Below are 25,165 nucleotides of genomic sequence, written 5' to 3'. Positions count from 1 at the left end.
AAAACCCTGTAAACAATTATATCATTATCATCAATAAAAGCATTTAAACTTATATACTCAATTGTATTTATATCAACAAAACACATTTGTATTTAATTGTTCTTCTTAATCTCAATTCTCAATTATATTTACATAATAAACTTGCAAAAAAAAAGAAAAAAAAAAACAGTAAATCAAAATGGCTCATCATGCGAATGAAGATGCTCGTGGGAAACCAGGTATGTTAAAAACCTATCTATACGAAATGATAATTGAAGTTAATCAAATAAATCAAATTAAAGGAAATTATACAATGATACAATATTTCGAGTATATTATTTAATTGACCTATACTTCTATTTTGAAATGTTTACTGATAAGTATAATTAGATGGTATTGTCCTTCTGGAGGTGTTCATTGGAAAAAATATGAAAATGATGCTGAACATTTAGCTGATATTGGAATAACTGCTGCTTGGTTACCTCGTAAGTTTTGTTTTCTGAATTTAAAAGATGTTTCAGAATTAATAAATATTCCAATCATAGCTCCTACGAAAGGATCTAGTCCGTGAGTTTAAGAGGAAGTGATAATGTCATTTTTAATTTAGTACGATAAGGCTAAATTAAATCGAAATGTCATTACAGTGAAGGAACAGGATATGATATGTGAGTTTTTTGAACTTGAGCTATCCTTTAGTGCATTAAGATATTACATTTATTGATGATTATGTAGTTACGATGTTTGGGATCTTGGAGAATTTGATCAAAAAGGTGGTAAACCAACTAAATGGGGATCTAAAGAAGATTTAATTAGAGCAATTAAAAAAGCAAAAGATAATGGAATAATTAGTTATATTGATGCTGTATTAAATCATAAGTGAGGCAGTCTCGTAGTAACATTGAGAAAAAGGAGAATTGTAGCTGAACCTCATTTATTGCGCATTTTTCCTCTTTAGAGCAGGAGCAGATGATAAAGAAGAATTTCTAGCTACGATGGTTGATGAAAATGATAGAAATAAGGAAGTTGGTGAAATGCATAATATAGAAGCTTGGACAAAGTAAGTCATGAAAAAACCTATGTTTTTCAAGTGTCAACTTTTATATCGCTTGTATATTGATCCATTCTTTTAGATTCACTTTCCCAGGTCGAGGTGATACGTATTCACCTATGAAATGGAATTATAATCATTTTACTGGTGTTGATTATGATGCCAAAACAGAGACAAAAGCTATTTTCAAGGTGAGTTCGAATCTGAACTCGATGTAGGTCGAGAAATGCTCATTTCGATCTGTTCAGATTCAGGGCGATGGTAAAACTTGGGCTGAGGATGTAGATGATGAAAATGGTACGTATATATCTGTTGAAGTATTCAACAAACTAATAGAGTGAATTACGAAGGCTCTTACGATTATTTGATGTTTGTAAGTCGACTTATATCTCTGAATTTCATATAAAATCAGATACTGATACTTGAGATCGGTTTAGTCGGATAGTGAGTGCCTAAAAACAAAAACAAAAAACAGGACCACGACTACGCCTGACAGATTTTGACGAATAGTTGACCACGCACATCCTGAAGTTGAGAAAGAACTCTTGTGAGTTGGTACTCGATCCCCTAATGATATAGTAATTCTGATATATGAGAATTTCTGTATCTTAGTAAATGGGGAGACTGGATATTGAAAGAGACTGGAGCATACGGATTCAGGTTCGACGCTGTTAAACATATTTCTGTGAGTTTTGTATACCCACGCCATATGCAAAGCTAATCCGGGTGAGGGTAAAGCAACATTTCATTAGTGAATTCGTGAAACACGTCAGATCATCTGAAGGTGGTAAAGCCAAAGCATTCTGCGTTGGAGAATTCTGGCATGATTCTGTCGATGCTCTTGTTGAGTACGTCGAGGGTCTAGGAACTCAATTCTCATGTTTTGATTCATGTCTTCAAGGTGAGTTTTCGAACTGCCTTCATGGGTAGAACAGAATATGCTAATTCGACACTTGACGTCTAGATAATTTCCACGTAAGTCCGAAAGTGCATGAGTTTCGATAGGAAATCAACTGAATATCATGGCCTATTATAGACCGCTGGTGAAGAAAGAGAAAACTATGACTTGAGACAGATTTTCGATAACACTTTATTACAAAGACAACCTGTTGATGCAGTGTGAGTACGCTTTAATGATGCTTTGAATATACGAGCAGCGCTGAAACATCACTTTGATACATGTAGTACTCTCGTTGATAACGTGAGCATCATGCTGTGCTGTTGAGTCTGAGATAAAGCTGATCTATGTATGGTCTTAGCACGATACTCAAGTTGGTCAATCACTTCAAAGATGGGTATCTTCAGCTTTTAAACCACTTGCATACGCTTTAATCCTCTTACGAGTTGATGGATATCCGTGAGTTTTTTCACAATCAAATCAAAAGTGAATATTACTAAAATATGAATATGATTTTGTAAGATGTGTATTTTATGGTGATTTATACGGAACAGCAGGAGAAAATCCTCAAGAACCAGTTTCTCAACTTGAAGATATTATTAGAGCTAGAAAATTATTTGCATATGGAGAATTGAATGATTATTGGGATCATCGTAAGTTCGATATTTGATTTTTTGGTAATTTAAAGTCGAAAATAATAACTCGAGAACTGATTTTCATATTATTTTATTTTGGTTTTGGTTTTTTTGAAAAAATTAGCTAATTGCGTTGCATGGTTAAGAAAAGGTGATGAAGAACATGATGGATGTGTAGTTATTATTTGTAATGGAAAAGAAGATGGTTCTAAAAAAATTGCAGTAGGTAAAGAACATTCAGGTGAAAAATGGACAGATGTTATGGGATGGCATGAAGGTGAAATTGCAATTGATGAAGGTTAGTTTTTTTTTTCTTTCCTCGAAATGATTTATGACGATTGAACGGAATCGGAATAATCAATTAATTAATCATGAATTTACAATTTTAATAGAAGGATGGGCAGAATTCTTTTGTTCTCCTGAAAGTATGTCAATTTGGACTAAATCAGATGCTAGAGGTAGAGAAGAGTATAAAAAGAAAGAATAAATTATAGATTGGTAGATGGTAGATAGATAGATAGATAATTCGTTTTCGTTTTCGATTTGATATCATCACAAATAATTGGTAACAAAATATTTTTATTTGAATGATTTGTAATAGATTTAGAATAAAATGCACAATATTTTGTCTTTGTTTATCATTCATTTTTCAATACGAAGTATGATTTCTTTTGAATTCTCATTTAGATGTTAGACTAGAATCTGCAGAGACATGGATATTTATACATATACTTGGGAATACAACGTTTCATCGACCTCATTTTATCAACATTTACTTGATCATCTTATGCTAAATGACTGAAAACTTTAGCTAAAGATCAAGCAGTTAGGACATCACTAAAACTTGTGGGGAATCCTAAAAAATAAAAATATCAAAAAATCAACCTTTATACTTACTCCTTTACAACTCCAAAATAAACTTACCTGATAAATCATGTTGTTCTACCAATCCAATCAAATCATGTCTATTCATACTGAACAAAACATACATAATCAATTTTTATACTTATTCTTATTCATATTTTTTATCGAATAATGAAATGGTAAAAAGAAAAATAGACTAACTGGATACATGCACTTCTTAAAACGTTCCATAATGCATCACTTGTTACACCTTTTGATCTTTTATTTTCTTGTCCAAATCCTAATTCATTTTCATAAGATGTATTTGAATTTGCAGAAACAGAATAACCTTCAGATAAATCTGAATGTTGTAATCTCAATGCATCTAATGCTGATTGAGCTGCTAAAGGATATTGACCTAAATTAACATATGATATACCCAAATTGAATCTGTATTGATGTAATCAGTATTAATCCTTCTCATAACTCCCATTCGGTTGTGATATTAATATAAACTCACAGCGCTCTAACAAAATTAGGATGTATTTCCAATGCTTTATGATAGTATTGTATAGCTTCATTTGATCGTCCACTATTGGCCAAAGTAGCTCCAAGTCGATTATACAAAAGCCAATCCTAACAAGAATCGAAAAACTCAGCGTTCATTACCGTAATCATGGGGCTAAAAACTCACGTCCGGTCTAACACTCAAAGCGGACAAGAAGCAATCTTCCGCTTTTTGGTATTCCTTTCACACGATAAAATAATCAGCGTCGCGAATGACAATTCTTGTGAGCATCCGGTCCGGAACTCACTTCAGTAGCATTGAAGAGAACACCAAGGGCGACTTGGACTTCGGCATCGAGTTCTTCAGGATTCTTTCTTGCAATATCGATCAATCGCTCAATCAAATCTTCTCTGCCCTTTCGGCCATTCCAATTGACAGCTGGTCCACTGATTGGAGAAGAAATACCAAAATGACCTTCTCCAAGTGTGATCCACTTATCCAACATTGTCACTGCTGCTTCTGACTCTCCTTCATTGGTATAACTAACAGCTAATGCCAAGTAAGCAGGTCTATGATTAGGTTCTAGTTGTATGGTCTTTGACAATGCTAAGATAGCTGATTCTTCTCTTTCATTTTCTTGTTGTTTCAATCCGAGATTGTACCACGCTTCATATGATTTCGGAGAGTTTTGAACCGCAGCTTCAAGTTCCAAGACACCCTATAAATGATAATCAGCTCCGTCCACTAAGATAAATGACCCAACCTATACGGGAACAGAAGTTTCATCGTTATTTGATAACCTATACTCACTTTCAGAGTTGGAGATTCCGCTTCCCAGTAATTGTCGAGTTCACTAACCCCGAAATATGGATTTTTACTTTGAAAGAGATATCTTTGAGTTTGATCGCCTAATCCCATACCCTTGAAAGCTCTGACAGCAGGCTCGCGTTGTGAATATTCTTCCCAATCTTCTTGTAATTGTCCCCAGTTTTGTACGTTGCCTGCACTATTCTGCTCAACAGCAGAAGCTTGTTGCATAGCGCCATTGAATCCCATGAATACTTCATCATTGAAATCATCTAAAGCATCCACATCGTCTAAATCGATGTCTAAACCCTCTTCTTGTTCCCATTGAGCCCCAGACCCAGGTATACCGGTGGTATGCCTCAAAGCTTCTTCGAGGTTATTGGGTACACCACTCTTATCTTTCCCTGAAAGTGGGTCGGAATCGAAATGAACGCTCTTTCTTAAGTTTTCCGAAGATCGAATGAGGGCTTCTTGATCTTGAAAATGCGAATCCCATTGGGTCTGGATGGTGCTCGGCTGACCGTTCACAGGTGTGTTGAGTCGTGTATAGTCCAAAGCAGGCATGACTCCTGGAGCGAATCCAAGGGTATTGTTCGTCATTGACCGAGGATAAACAGTTTGTTCGTTCTCTACTTCTTCGCTCTTTTCTGAAATGTTGACTCGATCGTTCATGAAGTTACTCGCCCAGTCATTCCCATCTCCATGTACCATCCGATAATCCACCAATCTTGCTCCTTCTCCGACTTCTTCTCCTGTAGCTTGTACACCTTCATCTACTACTAATGACCCATCACCTAATCCCTTCAACATTGATACGAACTTGCTCTGCGCCAATTTTGGATTGCTTTTCATTATGCCTGACGAAGCGCCCAGCTCATTCATGATATTACGAGCGGTCCTCGCAAGTAGATCTTGTGATTCGGAGACAGGTGTCTCCTGCACAGGAGCAGTTTGGGAAGTTGTCTGATTGGGTGATACGGAATCTTGACGAGCTATCGGTATGCTTTTCTGTTCCATGTGGGGTAATGTGAAGGGTGCATCGAGGTGAGGAAAGGTTGGTTGATATATCGGACGTTTCCATGGCGCTATCGGTTGATTCAATGCTCTAGACTGACTTTGATTGTTTTCCACTTGAGAGGGACCTGCATTATGCGCAAATTCTGCGCCCCATGCATTAGAATGGCGAGGTTGGGCTGCGGTAGCTTGTTGAGGTCGACTGGGACCAGCTTGAGCATATGCTCCAAAAGCGTCGGCCCATGAACCACTATGTGCAGTCGAGTATTGTTGAGATGCAGGTGGTGGAGAAAGGTGTTGACGCAGGGAAGCGAGATCGAAGGTCGATTGAGCTTGGGTATTGGAAGGTGCGACCTTTGAATGCGTTTGCGCTGAGGGCACCGAGCGGAACGACTGATCATTTAGATTAGCTATCGTGCTCGCCATGAAGCGAGGCAAGTAGCTCACCTGCTTTGAAGAGCCAGCTACATTAGAAACGGAGACCAATCGATCCTGTAGGCATTGTCAGCTAGCTCGAAGTGTTCTCAGAGGACCCGACGTACATATTGTAAAGATCGGTCTTTATCTAGCCTGCCTTTGACATCTTTCAATACGTTACTAGGTCCACATTCCACTCCCCCTCCTGAGAAAAAGGTCGACATGTTTTTTTTAAGCGTAATACTTACTCTCTATGCTGTGCGGACTTGTGATAAATAGAAGAGAGATACCAATTCAATCCATTCATGTTTTTTGTATATTCAGAGGTTATCCGGCTGCAATCTGGATCATTTACCCGGAACTCCAGCGCAAGCTGACGTAATCAGAGTTGATAGGGACTACCTTAAATGGGTAACATGTATACATCATACTCAAATCAACATTACCTTCAAACTCGAGTGCGTCATGACAATCTCTGGAAATTTCAGTAAAACTAATCAAACTATTGCCACCATCTACTCTTCTGAAAACCTGAACGGAAGGATTGGATCTACAAGGATTATCAGGGATATGTCTGGGCTATTGGTCTCATCTTTTACTAGCTCGATCTGTCGATCGTCACTGGCAGGACCTTCTAGACTTGCTTATCGATCAATCTCATCTGTCCCACCTTCAGCGGGAAGACAGGTACTCGGACGAATAACGCCAAAACGAATAGCAGTTCCTCGATCTGCCATTGAGAATGGACATTACTCAGGAACTTCTCATGAGAGTTTCAGCGATCCAACTTTACCCAGACGATCGATTTGGAGACCTATAGTCGTGAGTTTAGTTTCCGCTTGCAGGTAAGTTGGTTATCGCAAGCTGAAGATAACTGATCCGCTGGGCAGTTTTGCGGTCTACTTGGCGGAGGTGGATATATCGCATCTGCACTTTATACGAATATCGATACGCAAACATGGGGAGATAAATTGGGCGGTAGTAGCTGGTGGAGGAAAGGTCAAAGTCAGCCGAGTGATAGGGAGATACACAGGGCTAAGCAGTTGGAAGGTGCGAGGGTAAGTCGTGTTCCTTTCAGTCAGATGTCAATTCTGGAGCTTCAACATCTGCTAATATACATTCTTCATGATGAACAGTCGGCTCAAAAAACACTCAACAACCTGCCCACAACCCTCTCTTTCTTACCCAATTTCCTGCTCATTCCAGTGTTGCGGACATACGTAATGGCGTCCGAATTTTACCTCAATACACCGTCCGCCCAGCTGGCGCCTATGGGTCTGATATTTTTCATGGGCAATGTCTTTGTTTGGTGGAAATTACGTCGGTTAGAACCTTTCATGAGGAAATGGTGGTTACATAGACCGATTGTTTTCGGGACCAAGCGAGATGAGTGGAGAAACTGTGTTACTATGTTCACCAGTACTGTGAGTCCTTGTCCACAGCAGCCATAAGCGACATCATTTCGCTGATACCAATCATTATGATTCCCAGCTCTCACATCAATCTCTACCGCATTTAGCATTCAACTCTCTAGCTTTGTTCTCCTTCGGGTCTGCGGCTTACTCCTACTTATCTTCATCACCCTCTTTACCAGCCTTATCCGCTTCGACCCATACACCGCACTTCCTTGCTTTCTTGCTGACCGCCGGACTGTTCTCTTCTCTGGGCAGTCATTTATGGACCAACATATTCCGATATCCAGGTTTGAAGAAAGCCCTTTCCCATCCAGCTAGAATATCAAGTCCACAAGCATTGATGTCTCATCAAGGTATTCTTCCTTCTTTAGGTGCAAGTGGAGCAATTTATGCTGCTTTGACATTGACTGCATGCGCTTATCCCGATTCAAGCGTTGGGATCATTTTTATACCGTTTGTTAGTGTACCTATAGGAATGGGTGTAGCTGGTATGGTCACTTTAGATCTGGTTGGTTTGATAAGAGGTTGGAGGTGAGTTAGGGTTTGTTTATTGAGGAAATCGTAAATTGTGACGGAGCTCATTTCTCGATCTAAGGATGTTTGATCATGTTGCACATCTTTCGGGAGCTCTTTTCGGTTTCATATATTATAGAATCGGTAGAGAAGCATGGCAGTGGACAAGGGAGAAATTAGGTGCAAAAGCTAAAGGTTCCGGACTATTTTAAAAGGGTTTTTATAATATCGGAAGAAATATCCCCTGAGATCGACGGTGTTAGATAGGCGTAGTATAAGTTCTTATCACCAGTCCCGCAAGTTTTATTTTGTATAGCATGATGCATATTACGCTTTTCACGTAATGATGATGTGATAAACTCTTGCGTCGAATCGGATCTGTTCCGAAGGTTTCGTTTTTTAAGACATCCTCATGGTGAAAGAAAGTCAAATGAAAATAGTTATAGTTAAATTTGGCGGCGGGATGATAACATATCTTTCAGTCGATAATTTGTATTATACGAGTAGGTTGTATTTATCCGTGTTTCTGCCCAATTCTGCCGGGACTGAGGAATGTATGTATTGTCGATCTTCTGATTTTATTAATATCGAATGTTTTGGGGGTAAAAAGAGAGAGAGAGAGAAATAACTTTTTTTGTTTTTATCGGTAAAAGTCCGGTGGAATTAAGGGTATTAATTAGGGTTAAATAAACATATCCTTTGAAAGAGGAACCAACGAATTTGGAAACCCTAGATTAAAAAAAGAAAAAACCTATTTCTTCTTTTTGTTCTTTTAAATGCCAAGTGTTGTTTCAAATGAATTAATGAACGTTTCTTTTATTATTTGATCCCTCTTAATATATCTTAGAAATGATCATTCAAATGCCGTACTTTGATTTGTTAGGTTGAGAAAGTGGAGCAAGAGAGAGAGAAGCGGGCGAAAGAAGGAAAAGATCAAAAAAAATCAAAACAAATTTAAAAAGAAATAAATGTAAAGTAGATTAAATATGCTTAGAGAATTTACGTTAACACTTTTTCATGCTTGTTTTTATTTTTTTAGGTCTAGAATATGTAATAATTATTTACAATGATAAAAAGATTAGATGAGATGGAAAAAGAATCCTCGGAAGAAGATTGTAATTTAATTTTGAAAGATTCGTCATATTAATTTGTATTATATCATTCATTTTTTATGTACTGTTTGAATACCATATCAAGTTTTGATTCAACAATAATGGTTTTTTAGATCAACGCAAAGTTTTGTTGACATTCTTTTCAAATAGGGGATTAGCGCAATTCTTGTAATAGAGTAATTATTGAAGGTATTTCAATATAAGAAACAAATACTTATAGATTCAATCAAACGAAGATGAACGGGAATCAACCTCCTTATTACGCCAATACATCTGTATTTTCAACTTCAGATTTATCAACAACATCTTCATTAAATTTCAATTCAAATTATAATTCTGAAGCCTCAAATTCTGGATTAGAAATTGGAACAAATGGTAATGATAAATCCATTAAAAGGGGTAAGACTGGTTGTATAACTTGTAGAATACGTAAAAAGGTAAGAATAAATTTATGTTTTCATATATACGTGAAACTGATATTTTTCTTTTTTTAATGGATTGTTTTTAATTAATTAGCGATGCGATGAAGCTAAACCAATTTGCGAAAATTGTACTAGATTAGGATTAGATTGTATGGGATATTCTATTCAAAGACCTTCATGGTTAAAAGCTAAAGATGTAGAAACAAGGTTGAAAAACGAAATGTGAATTTTGATTTCCTTTAGGAAAAAGGAGAATATAGATGTATGGGAAATAATGTTGACTTCTCTGGATTTTGGGATTATAGAAAACAAATTTCTACAGAGCGACGTCGGACTAAGAGAAATGTAGAACCTAAGACTGATATTTCGATTGGTAAATCCACAACGAAAGGAAAAGGAAAGAAGAAACAGGATAAATCTGGACAATCACCTTTAACGTCGACTACATATAATTTTGATGCACAAGAGACCAAAGGATGGGATCATAATAATCGACCATTCTCACTGGAAACTCAAAATGATGAAACAAATAAAGAGTCACAAAGGGAATTTACGATGGAATATGATAATTTCGACACAACTTCTCATTTTGGATCTGGTTCAGAATCAAGACCAGAATCATCAAGATCAGGAGGATATATATCTACCACAAATATGATGGAACCTATTTTGACTCATCAACCTTTAATACATCCTCATGGTAATTTACACGAAACTGATTTAGGATGGCAGCATATTCAAGCGAGTAATGAACCAAATTATGAGACTTGGACATGGGATCCAAGTCAATCACAACCTTTTCCTGGTGAACAACCTCCAGATTACGCAGATTGGTCTAAAGCATTTACGATTCATCATAATAACTCATCAATTTTACAGGACAATCAAGCAGTATTGCATTCAAATATGTTAGCAAATTCGCATTCAATTCCAGCACAATATTATCAAGCAAACACCTTTCATTCAAGTCCATTGTATTCTCTCAATTCTGAAATACCAGCTCATCCTCAACAGCAAATACATCAGCAAGTCCAGATACAAGCCCCCCAACTAACACATCAGGAAGGGCTGAATCAAGTTGCTCAACAACAGCAAAATCAAATCGATGAATGCTCACCTAGGATAGCACATTTTCGTAATCTGTCCGATCGAAATACTTCCCTTGATGAATTATGGTTATGGCTTTTGAATTCTAATTCTGATATCTTGTCGAGTTTACAATCACCTTCTCCATCCGTTCAGGATTCCCTTAACGTGGCACCGGACGATGGTCAGATATATTCTAATCATTATCTCAACATAGTCGTTCCTTTACAATATCGTTTCATTGAGTATACCGTAAATGATCTTCCAGCTCCTTCGGCATTAACAGAACAAGTAGTTTGGGAAAGTCTAAAATCATTAGCGGCTCTTCATTTGAGCAGGCACAAACATAAAGGTAGAAGAAGGAAAAAGTATAGGAGGACAAAAACGAAAGATAGATATAATCAAGCTAGATTAAGTAATAATAATGGAGAATTGGCGACAAGGAACATAAATGACGATCAAAATAATCCCTCGCGAATCAATGGAATGGATGATTTAGAAGAAGCAGAGAATCAAGATGAAGATGAAGATGAAGATGAAAAGATAGGTAAAAAGACTCTTGAAAAAATGATTGAAATTTTACTTTCAATGTCTTTCGAAAATATTCAACATGCCAATTCTGATGGAATCTTAGTTATTGCAATATCTGTTATCTCATATTTAATGTTTGAAGGTTGTATGAACAAGCAATCAACAATAGTATTGGAAATTTCAAGAAAATGTTTATGGTTTATCTTTGAAAACTCACCAGAGTTTAAATCTTTTTTACCTTCAAATAATTCTATAACAAATAAAACTGATAATCAAATTAATCCATTTTATTCTGAAAATATCTTATTACAAAAACCTTTTTCCCAAACTCAATCACAATTTCAATTTCAATCTGATGAATTCAATCAAGAAAAACAAGTACAAACAATTGGATCTTATTGGAAAAGATATAAAATATTTCTCAAATCTATAATACATTTAGATATTTTAGGATCAATTACTGAAAATAAAGCTTCAAATTTATTACCTATTTATAGATTTTTATTTAATCATTCAACAATTGATAATTTAAATGATAATATGAATAGAATTAATGATAAATTTAATAATATCATTCCAAATTTGGGAAATATTGATAATACCACTGTGAGTTTATTTTATTCTTTTTAAAGAAAAATTAGTGAAACATTTTCATTGAGGCTTTTTTTAATTTCATATATAGTTATTAGCTTTAGCAGAAACAGTTGAATTATCAGAATGGCGTTTGAAATGTATAAAAGAAGGATGTTTAGATATAGAAGAATTAGTTAAAAGAGGTAATATGATTAAAAATTTATTAAATGAAAGAAAATGGAGAGAAAAACGAATTTTAGATGATGAAAAGTTAAATAATCAATCTAAACAAATTGAAACTAAAATGAATAGGATAAGAATAATAAATAAAGAAGAAGAAATTGATTTAAAAGAAAAAGAAAAAGAAAAATTAATTTCAAATTGTTTTTTTGAAAGTACTAAATTATTATTAGCAATAACAATTAATGGACCTTTTTCAAAACTTGAACAAATTAAAAAACCTATAAATAAAATAATTGAATTAATTAATAAATTAAAAATTATTGAAAATAATTTATTGAATTTAAATTTAAATTTAATGAAAGAAAAAAATGAAAATGAAAATGAAATTGAAATTGAGGAAATTGAAGAAAATAATAATAATAATGAATTTATAATTAAAAAATTAATTTTTCCAATTATTTTATCTTCTTGTTATTGTACTTTTCATTATCAATCTTATTTTAAAAATTTATTTTTAAATATAAATAAAAATTTTATTAAAGAAAAAGAAAAAGAAAAAGAAAATAAATTTATTTCATATCAATTAATTATTGAAAAAATTTGGGAAAAACGTAAATTTTTTAATAATAATAATAAAAATAAAAATAAAATTGAAGATGGTGATAATTTACCTATAAATTGGTTAGATATCATAAAAGAATTAAATTTTAAAAATGGAATTTTATTAATTTGATTTGAATTTATATTTACTTTTTATTAAAACAATTTGGGATTTGATTTAAATTGTAGAAGTGCATTATTGGTTTCTTAATATTATATTACAATATCATTAATATATCCTATATGATTGCATGAACATACCGATGTGTGAGGTAAATATATTTGAGAAACATTCTTTATCCAGCTTATTTGATGAATTATATCGTGTATATTATACATTTATCATAATTTATATCAATTTTCTTTCATATAACCGTATATATATAATCTACCTATACAAGTCAAGCAATTCAATATATCTACGTATTTTTCCACTGTTCAATCTATTCATTCAAAAGATATTGTCCATTCGATTTTATTTTTTAAATTAATTCACCTTCACCTTCAATCATATCATCTGCCATAACCATTTTCCAAACATTAATTCCATCTATACCTTTATCATTTAATTTTTTTCCAATTTCCATTTTTTTTAATAAATCAATTTGTTTTGTAGTAATAGGAACAGGGGCAATATTGGTTTTTTCATTTTTTTCTTTTTCTTTTTCTTTTTCAGAATCAGAAATATTTAAATTTTGTTCAGGAGATAAACCTAAAATTCTATCAAATAATAACATCCATCTAGTTGAATTTCCAACTGTCCAAAAATCTTCTGAAGTTGAACCTTCATCTTCATGTACTTTTTTAGCTTCTTTATCAAAATCACCTACCCAAAGTTGTGCTAAATTATTTGGATCTGTTGAAATTTTTCCTTTTAAATCTAAATTTGTTTTTGATAAATCTCTTTCAATTTTTTCTTTACCAATATAAATATCATATAATAAATTAGCAATTTTATTTCTATCTCCAGTTGGTACAATCCATCCATTTTTACCATGTTTAACTTGAAGTGGTATACCTCCTGCATCACTTGCAATAATTGGAACTCTTTTATTTACTGCTTCAGTAACTTTAACTTCAAATCCTTCTCTAGTTGATAATTGAGTTGCAACCCATGCTCCTTGTAAAATACAACCTAAGATTGAATCACTAGGTGGTGCTCTTACAACAGCAACATCATCTCTGACAAGGGTATATTCTTTAGTACCAAGAGTATCGTGAAGCTTTTCATAAATCCATGATCCATCTGGATCATCCACAGAGCCGTGTCCCATTATGATTAGCTGAGGTCCACCATCAACAGGTGGTTTATCGGATTTTTCAAGTTTCTTTCGGAATTCAAGGTATGCAGCAAGAAGATCATCGATACCTATCAAGGGGGTCATCGTTGAACCAGCATCAGTTATGGCATCTCGATGACGAGGAGAAAGGCTAACTCACCCTTGGATGGATCAAATCTGGCAATCTGACAAACATATCCTCTGTCCCAATCAATCTTGACACCGCATTGCTGCTGGGAGAGCGAATTGAAATATTGTCGGAAGTATCGCACAGAAGCTCTTCCGTATGGCTTATTAAGACCATCGAGGGGGCTAAAAAATAAAGGGTGTTCGTCAGCTCACGTATGGTATGAATATTGTAGGAAGGCCCAAAAATCTGTGGGAAAAGAGGGAAAGCTTACTCAGTTGATGGAGCCATGTATAAGACGGGAAGTGTCTCGTGTACGTTCTTAGGTACGAAGAATTTGACCGGATGCTAGTGAAGTACAGGCATTAGCATTCACCAATACCTGGTACCGGAATTGGGCAGTTACTCACAGCAAGGAACAGATCAACGTCTTTGATGAAGTCGAAAAGATAGTTCCATGTGCGATGTTGCATAGTTGACGGATCATCAGTGAGATCAGATTGGACTGTACAGAGTAACACAAGTCAGGCAAGCTTCTCCCAGTCGGTTAAAGAGAGCAGAAGGAGGAAAAGTGAGTGAACAGGAAGCAAGGACAAGAAAACTTGAGGATGGAAAACTTACTTTGAATATGAGATCTGAAGATAATCTTGGCATCTGGTCTTTTCTTCTTAATTATAGGTATCAAAGCTGTAAGTTGAGGATCATCAATAACGATGATTGAGGCATCAATAGCACCATTTGACCAAAAAGATTCATAATTTTGTTCAGTCCAAAGTTCGAACCATTTTTTATCTTCATCCGTTAGATCCATATCTTGATTCGCTACACCTTGTAACACATTATGGAATTTTCTTTTTGTAATGTCGAATACAGTTGGATGACCTTCAGGTACGAACCATTTAACGTTCAGTCCAACCATTTTCCATAATCGTAACATTGCATGTCTCATCAACGCAACTCCACCTAAAAACCCACAGCCGTTGTATATCAGTCAATTCATCCTATCTTCGAGCAAAAACTGATTGCAACGGGGATGTGAGAGGATACTCACCTCCTTGAGGTGTAGCACTGAAGAAGCTAATCGAGACATTGTTCTTATTCAGATGATCTGCCAAAGCTGTGAACCTGTCCCATAAAGGCTCTGATGTGGATTCTTTGTATTGTACTAAACTGACTAGCTTGACTTGACCATTACAATCTACTTGAACTGAATGATCGATTGGATCTACATCAGCAGTGGTAGCACTGTGAGTTGCAGGATGCAAGTGTTTGACTCCGGCAGAAATAGCTGCTGTAGCGCTTGCCGCAGTGGATGGTGCTGGTAATTTCGTGAATATTGATGTTGAAGGATTGATGAGAATTGGAATTACATCAACATGAAGCCAAAGTGTAGAGAAAAATTGTACACCTTGATGACCTTTAAATTCCTTTGGTACAGGTTCGGCAACGGCAACCATTCGAACCTTTTCGAATGAAATGATATCAGTATAAAATGGTAGGATATGGTAGGAGAAAAGAAACTTACATTCATACCTTTATCAGTTTGAATACTTCTAATTAAACCCAAAATGTCCCTTGCTATCCTTTTGTTTTCTTCAGTAATTTCATCAAAACTTTTTCCATCGATATAATACTTTGTATGAAAAGTTTCAGATTCAACTACACCTGTACCATCATGTAATACTGCTGAATATTCTAAATCTCTACCAGAATCTGATCCATCATGTTTACGTTCAGTTGATTGATCTCCTAAAGAAATAGCTAATCCTAAAAATATATCTTGAATTTGACTTGGATGACGTTTTGAAGAAATTGATAATTGTCTATGAGGTGACATCTTTAAATGAAGCTCAAAGAGTTGTTAATGATAATTTGTATGAATTTACTATTAGAAAAGGTAGATAGATATTCTTTAAAGACTGATTGGTAAATTGGTCAATGAAATTGAAAGTAAAGGCAATATATTGATTTGAGCACGTTTCAATCAATGACGATGTTCGATTGATTATTCCGAATATCGATGTCACCTCGGCAATGATCAAAGTTTGGTGAATCTAAATCTGGATCTTGTAATTCTTAATGGAAAGAAGGAAAGGAAAGTAGGATTACGTCTGTTCGGGGAATGTGTATTCTGGTTATGTATGATCAGCAGACTTAGAAACACATGCGGCGAATACCATTCATATCTATTCTTGGCACTTGATATATCATTACTCTGCATGTCATAGCGTCTACATTGTTACATCATGTGTTATATACTGTAAGCTTATCATCCATGCTCCATTATTGGTAAACAGAGACCCGAATGTAAGGGAATATCCTAATTAACCGTGAGAAATGTTATATTTTAGTGAAACATCAGCACCGAGGTGTGAACTTGTTTGTCCGAACATACCGATAGATGATCCTGACGTCATCTATTACTTTAAACCGGAGATTTCCGCCTTTGTTTCCCTGATTGAAAATGCAATCATGGTACAACCGGTTGATACGAATATCAAAGACAAACATGCCATAGTTGCCACCTCAGTATCTTCCTTTCTTAACACAAACTTAACATCTAACAGGCTTTGAATAATGCAATTATCAATTAAATCAATCTTACTTTTCATATTTATATCTTTATCAATATCTGTATCTGCATATCAATTAAGTATAGTAGATAACGACAATATGGCTAATAAACAAGGTATGTTCAGGCTCCACGATAATATTGATATATTAGAAGGTTCTCACGCTAGGACTTCTCGTCCTGAATAACGATTCGATCGTATATCCAACAAATCCTTAAACTGATCCGAATTGACAATCCTATTACCGCTATTGTTACTGTGCTGACAATGCATTACTGCAAATCGCTTTAGTAATTGTTCAATTCAAGAAATCATCTTCTGCAGATGATAGGCAAAAGATTATAAGTGAATTGAAGGGTAAAGGTGCGCTTGATTTCAGCATATCAATTCTGGTCATTATCAATTCTGGGAAGGAGAATACAGACTTATTATCTTATTATGGTAGGCGCTACTATCGTGAACGAGGATAACATAAATTCTAAGAGTTAGTCTTTCTAAGTCTGCTTTTATCGCAAATTGGTGCCATATCGGTCATCGCACGCGAACAATGCGAAGGCCGTACAGCGTTTTTTTTTATTCCTCTGGCTGACAATGATTCATTGCAGTCCTTCCTTTCATCACCGTTTCTCTGCCTGAATCGGACTTCTCTGCGTTACAAACCGATTTCTCAGGTGATCATGAGGTAGTAGAGAATGTCGGTGAGTATCTCCCTCCGAGTGGTGTCTTTTCTGTTTTTGGAGCTCTTTGATACTAGCTCCAGTTAGGGTGGTGCTGAGTCTCTTTGTGTTATCATTTTACAGAGGCCGACCAGGAAGTCAGAATTCAATAAATTCCGTTAAAGAGGTAAAGATTTACGCCAAACCCTACGTTGGTGGTTTCTCATGTTGATGTGCTAGATCTCGATACGAGAAAACTAATTTCCAAGTTTTGTATGCATGTTATATATTGATCGTACGCATGGCGCCTCTCTCACAAATGAGTCGCCAAGCAGGAGATCACCAAGTCTGAATTTTGCTGGGTATTTACGTAAATCTCCCCGGAAGTATAATAACCGATCATGTCCACGTTTGAGAATGATTTTTCGAGAATTTCAACTAGGCGAGTTGTTTCAGCGTTTCACCTTATTCAGGGCTTTTACCATCCTCAATCGTTTGATTTTTCGAAGACTTGCGGATGATCTTCTAACTTGCAAAGAGATGCATAGACGGGGAGAAGGGATATATACAGGATGTATATCGTGTATGAAGTTGAATGTGGAATGCGACCGGGTGCGTAAGGATATTGCTCGCTATACAAAGGAGTGTTAATTGGGATATCGTGATGGAAGGCTGTGCACGGATCGATCGTTTAAGTGTGTTTTGGTACATGACAATTCACCTATTCAATTTATCTATTCATTCCTTTCTCTATTATTTCTCATTTCTTCTGTGTTTCTCATTTTGAGTTTATCGAGTCTTTCATTACCTTGCATTGCATTTTTCATCATTATTAAGCAGTACTGTTCTACATCACTTTTACGATACGAATATCGTCCGATCTTGACTTTACGATATTACGATAATTACGAATTCATTCCGCATTACTATACAATCACCAACTACCTCAGTCTTGAATTCTAATAACAATCGCTATAGATTCGATAACATTATTAGCGTTCCAACTCATCACTTAACAATCAAGTCTGTATCCTGAATTATCGATCCTCGACTCGGTCTTCCTTGTCTTTGTAAATCAAACAAAATCAGCCAGCATTTGACATCGTCCAACGATGTCTCAATCAGTTTCAGCAACTTCTCGACCAAATGCATCAGGATCAACATCAACTAGTAGAAATGGAAGTTCATCTACTACTTCAATAAGTATACCAGCTACTGCAGCTGCAGGTGGTATAACAGTTACACAACCACCTTCAACGGCTAGTGCGAGTTATTATAAAATCGCAAAAGATAATTGGATAACTTTTGGTTGGAATATGACAAGTTTATAGTGAGTTGTCGAACGATAAAAAAGAAATCAGGAATTGTATGAAACGGTATTTGTAATATATCGAAAGTTAAGCTAACGAATAAAACTATTTTACGCTCAAATTTACTTATCAACTCTGATCCTCCCATTCCCAATCAATTTTGCTTCGCATTACATCAATCTAAATTTCTGCAATCAAAACCTTTCCCCTTACCATCGAATCTACAGTGTTCAACCAAAATCCTTGACAGTAGTCGCATCATGCTCAGCAAACGGTAATATCTATCCTGTCGGACCGAGCCCCACAGCATCGGGCAATACCTCAGCCAATGTTTTTCCTGGAAATACAACTCAAGTGGTTTGGAATCCTTATGATTGGGAACAAATTCCAGGTCAAGTACCTTTTGCAGAAGCTACATACGTTTTGAAAATATATGATGAAAGAGGAGATGGAAGTGCTGTAAAAGGAGGATATCTTAGTCCGTATGCTGGAACAAATTTCATGATGTATCGTCCAGGAACATATACTAGTATAGCTGGTGAGTGATCGATTGATTTAAGAATATCCGAAAGGATAGCGATGTTCGAATATCGTACCTATAATGGCCATATACCGAACGACTGGTTGAAGGGATTATCAAACAGGGGATCATGCTAATTTTGTAAAATTGACTATGTTTAGATGGTTGGACATGTTCTACCTGCTCAAATGCTTTTGGAACCTTTTCTCAACCTGTACCTCTAGCGATATTCACCAGTCTGTTGATCACGATTTTATCAGCTTGGGGAATATTAAGGAGGTAGATCGTTGAAGAGAACAAAACAATTCGTCATGGTATCAATTCTAGGCATAGTAGCTCGACTAAAAGCTATTGAAATCTTCTTCTGGATTCACAAAATATGGACATTTCCTCGCTGCTTCTTTCATTTTCTCTTCTCTCCACAGCATAGCATAATGATAATTCTCTGTTTGTAATATTCCTACTTCATTACATTTTGATCCTATTGGAGTGATCGACCTTAATGCATATTCGCTTTTCTACGCTCATGAGATGATTTTCATCTCTACCTCGATATTGTCATGCACTCATCGTTTACTTGGGAAAAAGGACGCAAATATCCACGGATTTATCTCTTTTGTTACTGATTCATCTGATTCGCAGTACCACTACTGATTACATTCTTGACAATGATTGACGATTATCGAATCAGTTTCCTATTCTATAGCTTGGTGCTTCGGATAGTGTGAAGCCTCCATTATTGATCATGATCTGTCTGTAATCTGCGAGGGTGTCGACTGTAATATAATCTCGGTACAATCTTATGTATTAATCCAGAATATGGTTTGATTATCTTAGGCATGTGCTGAGTTGCATGTTCTCATTTTCCTTGCCGTAATATAATATAATAATATAATGGGATTTCAGGGTAAGTTTTGAATTAAATAGGGCGTTTTTCTTGTTCATCTTTGATAATCTAATTCGACGCGTTTCATTTTATAATTACTTACAATTACTGACTTATGATTGCATTAAAACCTCATACATCACAAATCATACATTTCAAATTACAGTTCAGATATACCACTCGTTGACTACCATCAGAACATTCCAGACGAACTGGACCCAGGGACGAAAGGGTCAAAGGAACGACCAAAACGGATCTTCAAGAATTTCACCTTTACGTGTTAACGATTGAAATCGTGCTGACTACATCTTTGACAAAGTTTACATCTCTCAGGAAAGAACTTCATCCGTTCATTCGTCTCTGTAAGATACTGTAGATGATTTGACAGACGTTCATCATTTCAACGATCTTCTTTACGCCTCTCACGTTCTTTTACGCTCCTCACGCTTCTCACGCTCTTTTCAGATTTGCCAGCTTTACGACGTATTCGCCTTTAGGGTATTTTCATACTAAGGTTTCAGCACGGATACGAAGAACGGCAACCATAGAAATCAATCATTCAGTGTCTGTCAAGTAATTGCAGCGTCCGCCATTTTAAGTGTATCAAGAATTCCAAGACCATCATCCTCCATAAATCTCCAATAGATAGTTGAAGCGAAATGTTACCGCAGATCATTCTAATTCAAGCATAATCAGATATTCAACCATCGCGTTTCATCAGCTGAAGCAATCCTGGTCTAATACAAACACCTTCATAAACTGCGAAGTATCGTTACCCCTTTATCATCTTACACCTGTTACACGATGCCAGGCAAATACGATGACGCTCCATTACCATTCACATCTACAGCACCTTTACCAACTAGAAAACAAACTTTATCAAATTCGAATGGTAGAACACCAACTTTAAAAAGAGGTAAAACATTGACGAGACCAGAAAGACATGTTGCACCTGTACCTTTAATCGCTCCTCCAACAAATCATTTTTCTTCTTCAAATAATAATAGTCCTTTACCTGAAAATAAAAAATTTGGAAATTTAGATTGGTGGATATTATGGTGTTATGCTACAACTTGGTGGGCACCACCTGTAATTTTAAGATGGTTTGGAATTAAAGAAAAACAAAGTAGACAAGCTTGGAGAGAAAAAATTACTTTATGTTGGATCGCAATTTTATTAGGTGGAATAGTTGGTTTCGTTACTATGGGATTACAAAAAGCTTTATGTCCTAATGGAGGTAATGCAGGGCATTTGTATGAAAGGTTAGGAGAAAATAATTGTGAGTTCAAAAACTCTCGATTCTAAGAATGACAAATCAGAATGATCTGAACGAGATGGGGGGTGAATAAAAATTACTCAGTCTAGGATGGAGATATGTATGATTAAACGAAGAAATGACTTACGGGCCAGGTATTGAAAATGAAGAAGTCAAAGTGTAGTGACCAAGTTCTAGGATGCTGTGCTGATTGTGTCTCATGATCGTCTAGTAACGCTGAGCGTGTCTGGATACGTATTCAACATTTCCACCTCGAAGACCCAAGAGACAGTCGACTTTTATGCACTTTCAAAGCAAATGCCTGGACAAGATATCACCAACCTTTTCACTCGTTCGGCAGCAGATTATCCACAATGTACAGCTACAGCCAAATATGCCAGTATGGGTTACTGTAGTAATTCAACAACTACTTCAACGACCACTACTAGCGGCTCACTGCCCAGTTGTCCCTTAACTAAACCCGGTGATTCCACATATTCTACACTTGTAATACAAAATACTTCAAAAATAGAAGGATACAGTTGGGAACAAGTTGCAGCACTGAAAAATTACTTGGTCATAGATGGAGTCGTACTCAATATGTCTCCGTATATACAAGCGAACCCAACAGCTATAGCGGGGGATGAGGTCGATACAGCGATTAGACAGGTATTGGATAATCAAGCTACTTCAGGAAAGGACGCTACCAGATTATTCTATCATCGAAAGGTCATGGAAGATTCGATACCTTGCATGCAAGCAAGATACGCTGCTGGACGGATTGACAAAGTCGCTCCGGGATGCTTCGTTGCTTCTTTGTTCCTTTATACATCGTTAGGTGTAATTTTAGGTGTAGTATTGGTCAGATTCGCTATGGCTTGTATATTCAATTGGTTCATGTCTGCTAAATTAGTTAGACCACCTCGAGATCTCGCAAGAACAGCAATAAGTCCAGCAGTTATGCCTGAAGGAGCCAATTTATCGATACATAATAAAACGGGTACAGCACCTTGGTCTTCTGCTAATCCAAGTGGAGCTAGAAAACTAAAAAATGGAAAGGTTATCAATGGAAATGGTTTATTGAATTCATCTTCAACAACGTTGGTGAATAATCAAAATTCTGAACCATTAATATCATTAGCTAAAATTGGTGCGGAGTTATTCACTGTTTGTTTAGTTACTTGTTATTCCGAAGGAGCGGATAGTGTAAAAGGAACAATAGATTCAATAGCTTCCACGAATTATTCCGATTCGAGAAAATTGATTTGGGTAGTTTGTGATGGGATGATCACAGGACATGGAGAAAAAATATCGACACCTGATATATGTGTTAGTTTGATGGACGCAGATCCTAGATTTGGCAATCCAATGCCTATGGGTTATATCGCTGTTGGTAGTGGAGCGAAAAGAGAGAACAGAGCTATGGTATATGCTGGACATTACGGTGAGTAGCAGATCCGATCTTATGTCATGAGTATCCATCCACCTTGAAGCTGACCTTGTTGAAACATGTACCAGTTTCCAAAAACGGCCACAGAACACCAACTATAATAGTGGTCAAGTGTGGTATGCCCGCAGAAGCTCGAGATAAGAAACCTGGAAATCGTGGAAAACGAGACTCACAATTGATCCTGATGAAATTCTTCTCAAATGTCACTTACAACGATAGGATGTCACCGTTAGATTTCGATATCTTCCGAAAAGTTCAAACTCTCATGGGAGTAACACCAGATTACTTCGAAACCTGTTTGATGGTTGACGCCGATACGAAGATATACCCTGACTCATTGCGATATCTGGTCAACTGTATGCACCAAGATAACATGATCATGGGAGTATGTGGAGAAACTCGAATAGCAAATAAAAGACAATCATGGGTAACGGCAATTCAAGTTTACGAATATTTCATATCACATCATCATGTCAAAGCTTTCGAATCTGTTTTTGGTGGTGTAACTTGTTTACCAGGTTGTTTTAGTATGTACAGGATAAAAGCTAGAAAAGATACAGATAACGATTGGGTACCAATCTTAGTTAAACCTGAAATTGTTTCAGAATATTCACAATCGGAAGTACATACATTACATCAAAAGAATTTACTTTTATTAGGTGAAGATCGATTTTTATCAACAATAATGTTACGTACTTTTCCTAGGAGAAAAAACATTTTCTTACCTCAAGCCAAATGTCGAACCGTAGCTCCTGATACTTTTTCAGTATTGCTTTCACAAAGAAGAAGATGGATTAATTCAACTGTACATAATTTAATGGAATTAGTAAGAGTTAGAAATTTATGTGGAACATTTTGCTTTTCAATGCAATTTGTGGTTTTCATGGATTTAGTTGGTACTGTAGTACTGCCAGTTGCTATTTGTTTAACTGGTGCTTTGATTATTAATTCAATTATAGATCCTCCAAATTCTTTTCAAGAAGCTATTCCACTCATGCTTTTAGGTGCTGTATTAGGATTACCAGCCATTTTGATTTTAATAACTACGAGAAAAGTTATTTATGTTGCTTGGATGGTTTGTTATCTTATCGCATTACCAATTTGGAATTTCGTACTTCCAGTTTATTCATTTTGGCATTTTGATGATTTCTCATGGGGTGAAACTAGGTGAGTTTATAATTTTTTAAATACTCGTGAGGGATTGAGAGAATAGAGCTAATTTAAATCATAAATTGTAGACGAGTTGAAGGTGAAATACGATCCAAAGGACATGATGATAAAACAGCTGTATTTGATGGTACAACTGTACCTTTAAGAAGATGGGAAGATTGGGAAAAATCAAGATTAAGAAAATTACGTAGGGATGAAAAGAAAAGAAGAGAAATGGAAAAACAATTTGGAGCTGGATTCCACGGTGATAATGATGGATTAGGTTTAGGTCCTACACCAAGAGCAGCATGGACAAGAAGTGATTATGAAAGTGATTCAGGAAGTGTATTTGGTAGTGAAGAAGATGTTTGGGGTGCTGAAATAGGAGGGGTGAGTTTTTATTTTTTTATTTTTTCTTCAGTTTTTTTTTTTTCCGAGATTGCAGAATTTTGATTAATCTGATTTGGATGATTATTTTATTTTAGTATAATGAACATAATCCTGCTTTCCCACCTCCACCTATAGCATTATCAACACAATATCACCATCATCATAATTATGATGATAGTGGAGGAGAAACTTTAGGAATGGATGAAATGGCAGCAATTTTAGATTCAGGATTTGATGATCCTCCACCACCTTTACCACAATCTTCATTTAAAACAAATAATAATATACCATCACCTTTACATAGACATCAACATGATTTTCAATCAAATGGAGGAGGAGGATATTTTGATGGATATGGAATGAAAACACCAAATATGCCTACTTCTGCAAATAGTGTTTCTTCTTCGATTGAAAGTAGACCACAAAGTTCTGGTCATGCTAAGAAAAGATCAGGAGGTGTAAATAATCAACAAGCTAAAAAATATGGTCCTTTAGGTCCATTGGCGGATGATGATACAGGTTGGGGAGGTGATTTTAAAGGAAGAAAATTGTAGGGTCATAGTGTGTAGTATGTAGCATGACTATTCGGGAAATGTACATATTTTAGATTATTGATTTGGTGGTGGGAGTGATTTGGACTTGTCAGACTTATTGAATCGGGATAATGGGATTCAATGAAATGTTTCATCTGTTTGATGATGTTGTAAGCTGGGAATAAGATCATGTGAAAAATGACGTCCAATCGTTTTTTGATTTTGCTTGGCAGGATATAACATGGCAGAATGATAGGGTAAAATGATAAGGTTAAAGTTTTGAGTAAGACTTTTGATAAAGTGACATTTAACTCGGTAGATTGATAAGATAAATTTATTCAGAAAAAACAGAAAGCCACAGGAACATGTTTCATGTTATTGTCTAGCTAATTCAATGTTTGCTCGTCAGTTCGAACATCATTCATCATCCATAGGCGACCATGACGTCCATG

General features: G+C 35.9%; 8 protein-coding genes across 8 annotated transcripts; 6 read left to right on the top strand and 2 right to left on the bottom strand.

The window, feature by feature from the left end:
- Positions 1-178: 178 nt before the first annotated feature.
- Positions 179-3,047, top strand: I206_106239 (uncharacterized protein; the record flags this gene model as incomplete). The annotated part of the gene is made up of 21 exons (XM_070203276.1): positions 179-218; positions 282-309; positions 370-464; positions 525-546; positions 624-644; positions 712-855; positions 935-1,036; positions 1,110-1,218; positions 1,276-1,324; positions 1,378-1,400; positions 1,465-1,471; positions 1,538-1,574; positions 1,640-1,712; positions 1,766-1,928; positions 1,992-2,002; positions 2,064-2,146; positions 2,213-2,228; positions 2,287-2,384; positions 2,448-2,578; positions 2,685-2,858; positions 2,953-3,047. The coding sequence occupies 21 exons, from the start codon at positions 179-181 to the stop codon at positions 3,045-3,047; spliced, it is 1,521 nt and encodes a 506-aa protein (XP_070059377.1).
- A 331-nt stretch (positions 3,048-3,378) lies between these two features.
- Positions 3,379-6,373, bottom strand: I206_106238 (uncharacterized protein; the record flags this gene model as incomplete). Its single annotated transcript, XM_070203275.1, has 10 exons — positions 3,379-3,416; positions 3,485-3,534; positions 3,626-3,704; positions 3,753-3,853; positions 3,924-4,039; positions 4,098-4,151; positions 4,219-4,629; positions 4,722-6,125; positions 6,180-6,224; positions 6,275-6,373. 10 exons carry the CDS (start codon positions 6,371-6,373, stop codon positions 3,379-3,381), a joined length of 2,397 nt encoding a protein of 798 aa, XP_070059376.1.
- A 241-nt stretch (positions 6,374-6,614) lies between these two features.
- On the top strand, positions 6,615-8,289 carry I206_106237 (uncharacterized protein; the record flags this gene model as incomplete). The annotated part of the gene is made up of 5 exons (XM_019156787.1): positions 6,615-6,971; positions 7,040-7,207; positions 7,286-7,573; positions 7,641-8,095; positions 8,160-8,289. The coding sequence occupies 5 exons, from the start codon at positions 6,615-6,617 to the stop codon at positions 8,287-8,289; spliced, it is 1,398 nt and encodes a 465-aa protein (XP_019010589.1).
- A 1,136-nt stretch (positions 8,290-9,425) lies between these two features.
- Positions 9,426-12,717, top strand: I206_106236 (uncharacterized protein; the record flags this gene model as incomplete). The annotated part of the gene is made up of 4 exons (XM_019156786.1): positions 9,426-9,626; positions 9,706-9,807; positions 9,855-11,834; positions 11,911-12,717. 4 exons carry the CDS (start codon positions 9,426-9,428, stop codon positions 12,715-12,717), a joined length of 3,090 nt encoding a protein of 1,029 aa, XP_019010588.1.
- Positions 12,718-13,066: 349 nt separating this feature from the next.
- Positions 13,067-15,828, bottom strand: I206_106235 (uncharacterized protein; the record flags this gene model as incomplete). Its single annotated transcript, XM_019156785.1, has 7 exons — positions 13,067-13,953; positions 14,025-14,176; positions 14,266-14,339; positions 14,402-14,496; positions 14,613-14,954; positions 15,043-15,454; positions 15,517-15,828. The coding sequence occupies 7 exons, from the start codon at positions 15,826-15,828 to the stop codon at positions 13,067-13,069; spliced, it is 2,274 nt and encodes a 757-aa protein (XP_019010587.1).
- Positions 15,829-16,568: 740 nt separating this feature from the next.
- I206_106234 (uncharacterized protein) lies at positions 16,569-17,393 on the top strand (the record flags this gene model as incomplete). Its single annotated transcript, XM_019156784.2, has 5 exons — positions 16,569-16,680; positions 16,856-16,927; positions 17,010-17,048; positions 17,170-17,262; positions 17,365-17,393. The coding sequence occupies 5 exons, from the start codon at positions 16,569-16,571 to the stop codon at positions 17,391-17,393; spliced, it is 345 nt and encodes a 114-aa protein (XP_019010586.2).
- Positions 17,394-18,332: 939 nt separating this feature from the next.
- On the top strand, positions 18,333-19,333 carry I206_106233 (uncharacterized protein; the record flags this gene model as incomplete). The annotated part of the gene is made up of 3 exons (XM_019156783.2): positions 18,333-18,550; positions 18,758-19,068; positions 19,212-19,333. The coding sequence occupies 3 exons, from the start codon at positions 18,333-18,335 to the stop codon at positions 19,331-19,333; spliced, it is 651 nt and encodes a 216-aa protein (XP_019010585.2).
- A 1,407-nt stretch (positions 19,334-20,740) lies between these two features.
- I206_106232 (uncharacterized protein) lies at positions 20,741-24,734 on the top strand (the record flags this gene model as incomplete). The annotated part of the gene is made up of 5 exons (XM_019156782.1): positions 20,741-21,215; positions 21,424-22,635; positions 22,710-23,808; positions 23,880-24,180; positions 24,276-24,734. 5 exons carry the CDS (start codon positions 20,741-20,743, stop codon positions 24,732-24,734), a joined length of 3,546 nt encoding a protein of 1,181 aa, XP_019010584.1.
- Between the last annotated feature and the right edge of the window lie 431 nt (positions 24,735-25,165).

This window comes from Kwoniella pini, chromosome 8 (assembly GCF_000512605.2).
Source record: "Kwoniella pini CBS 10737 chromosome 8, complete sequence".
Classification (NCBI taxonomy): Eukaryota; Fungi; Basidiomycota; class Tremellomycetes; order Tremellales; family Cryptococcaceae; genus Kwoniella; species Kwoniella pini.
This window is presented reverse-complemented; position numbering and strand designations above follow the sequence as displayed.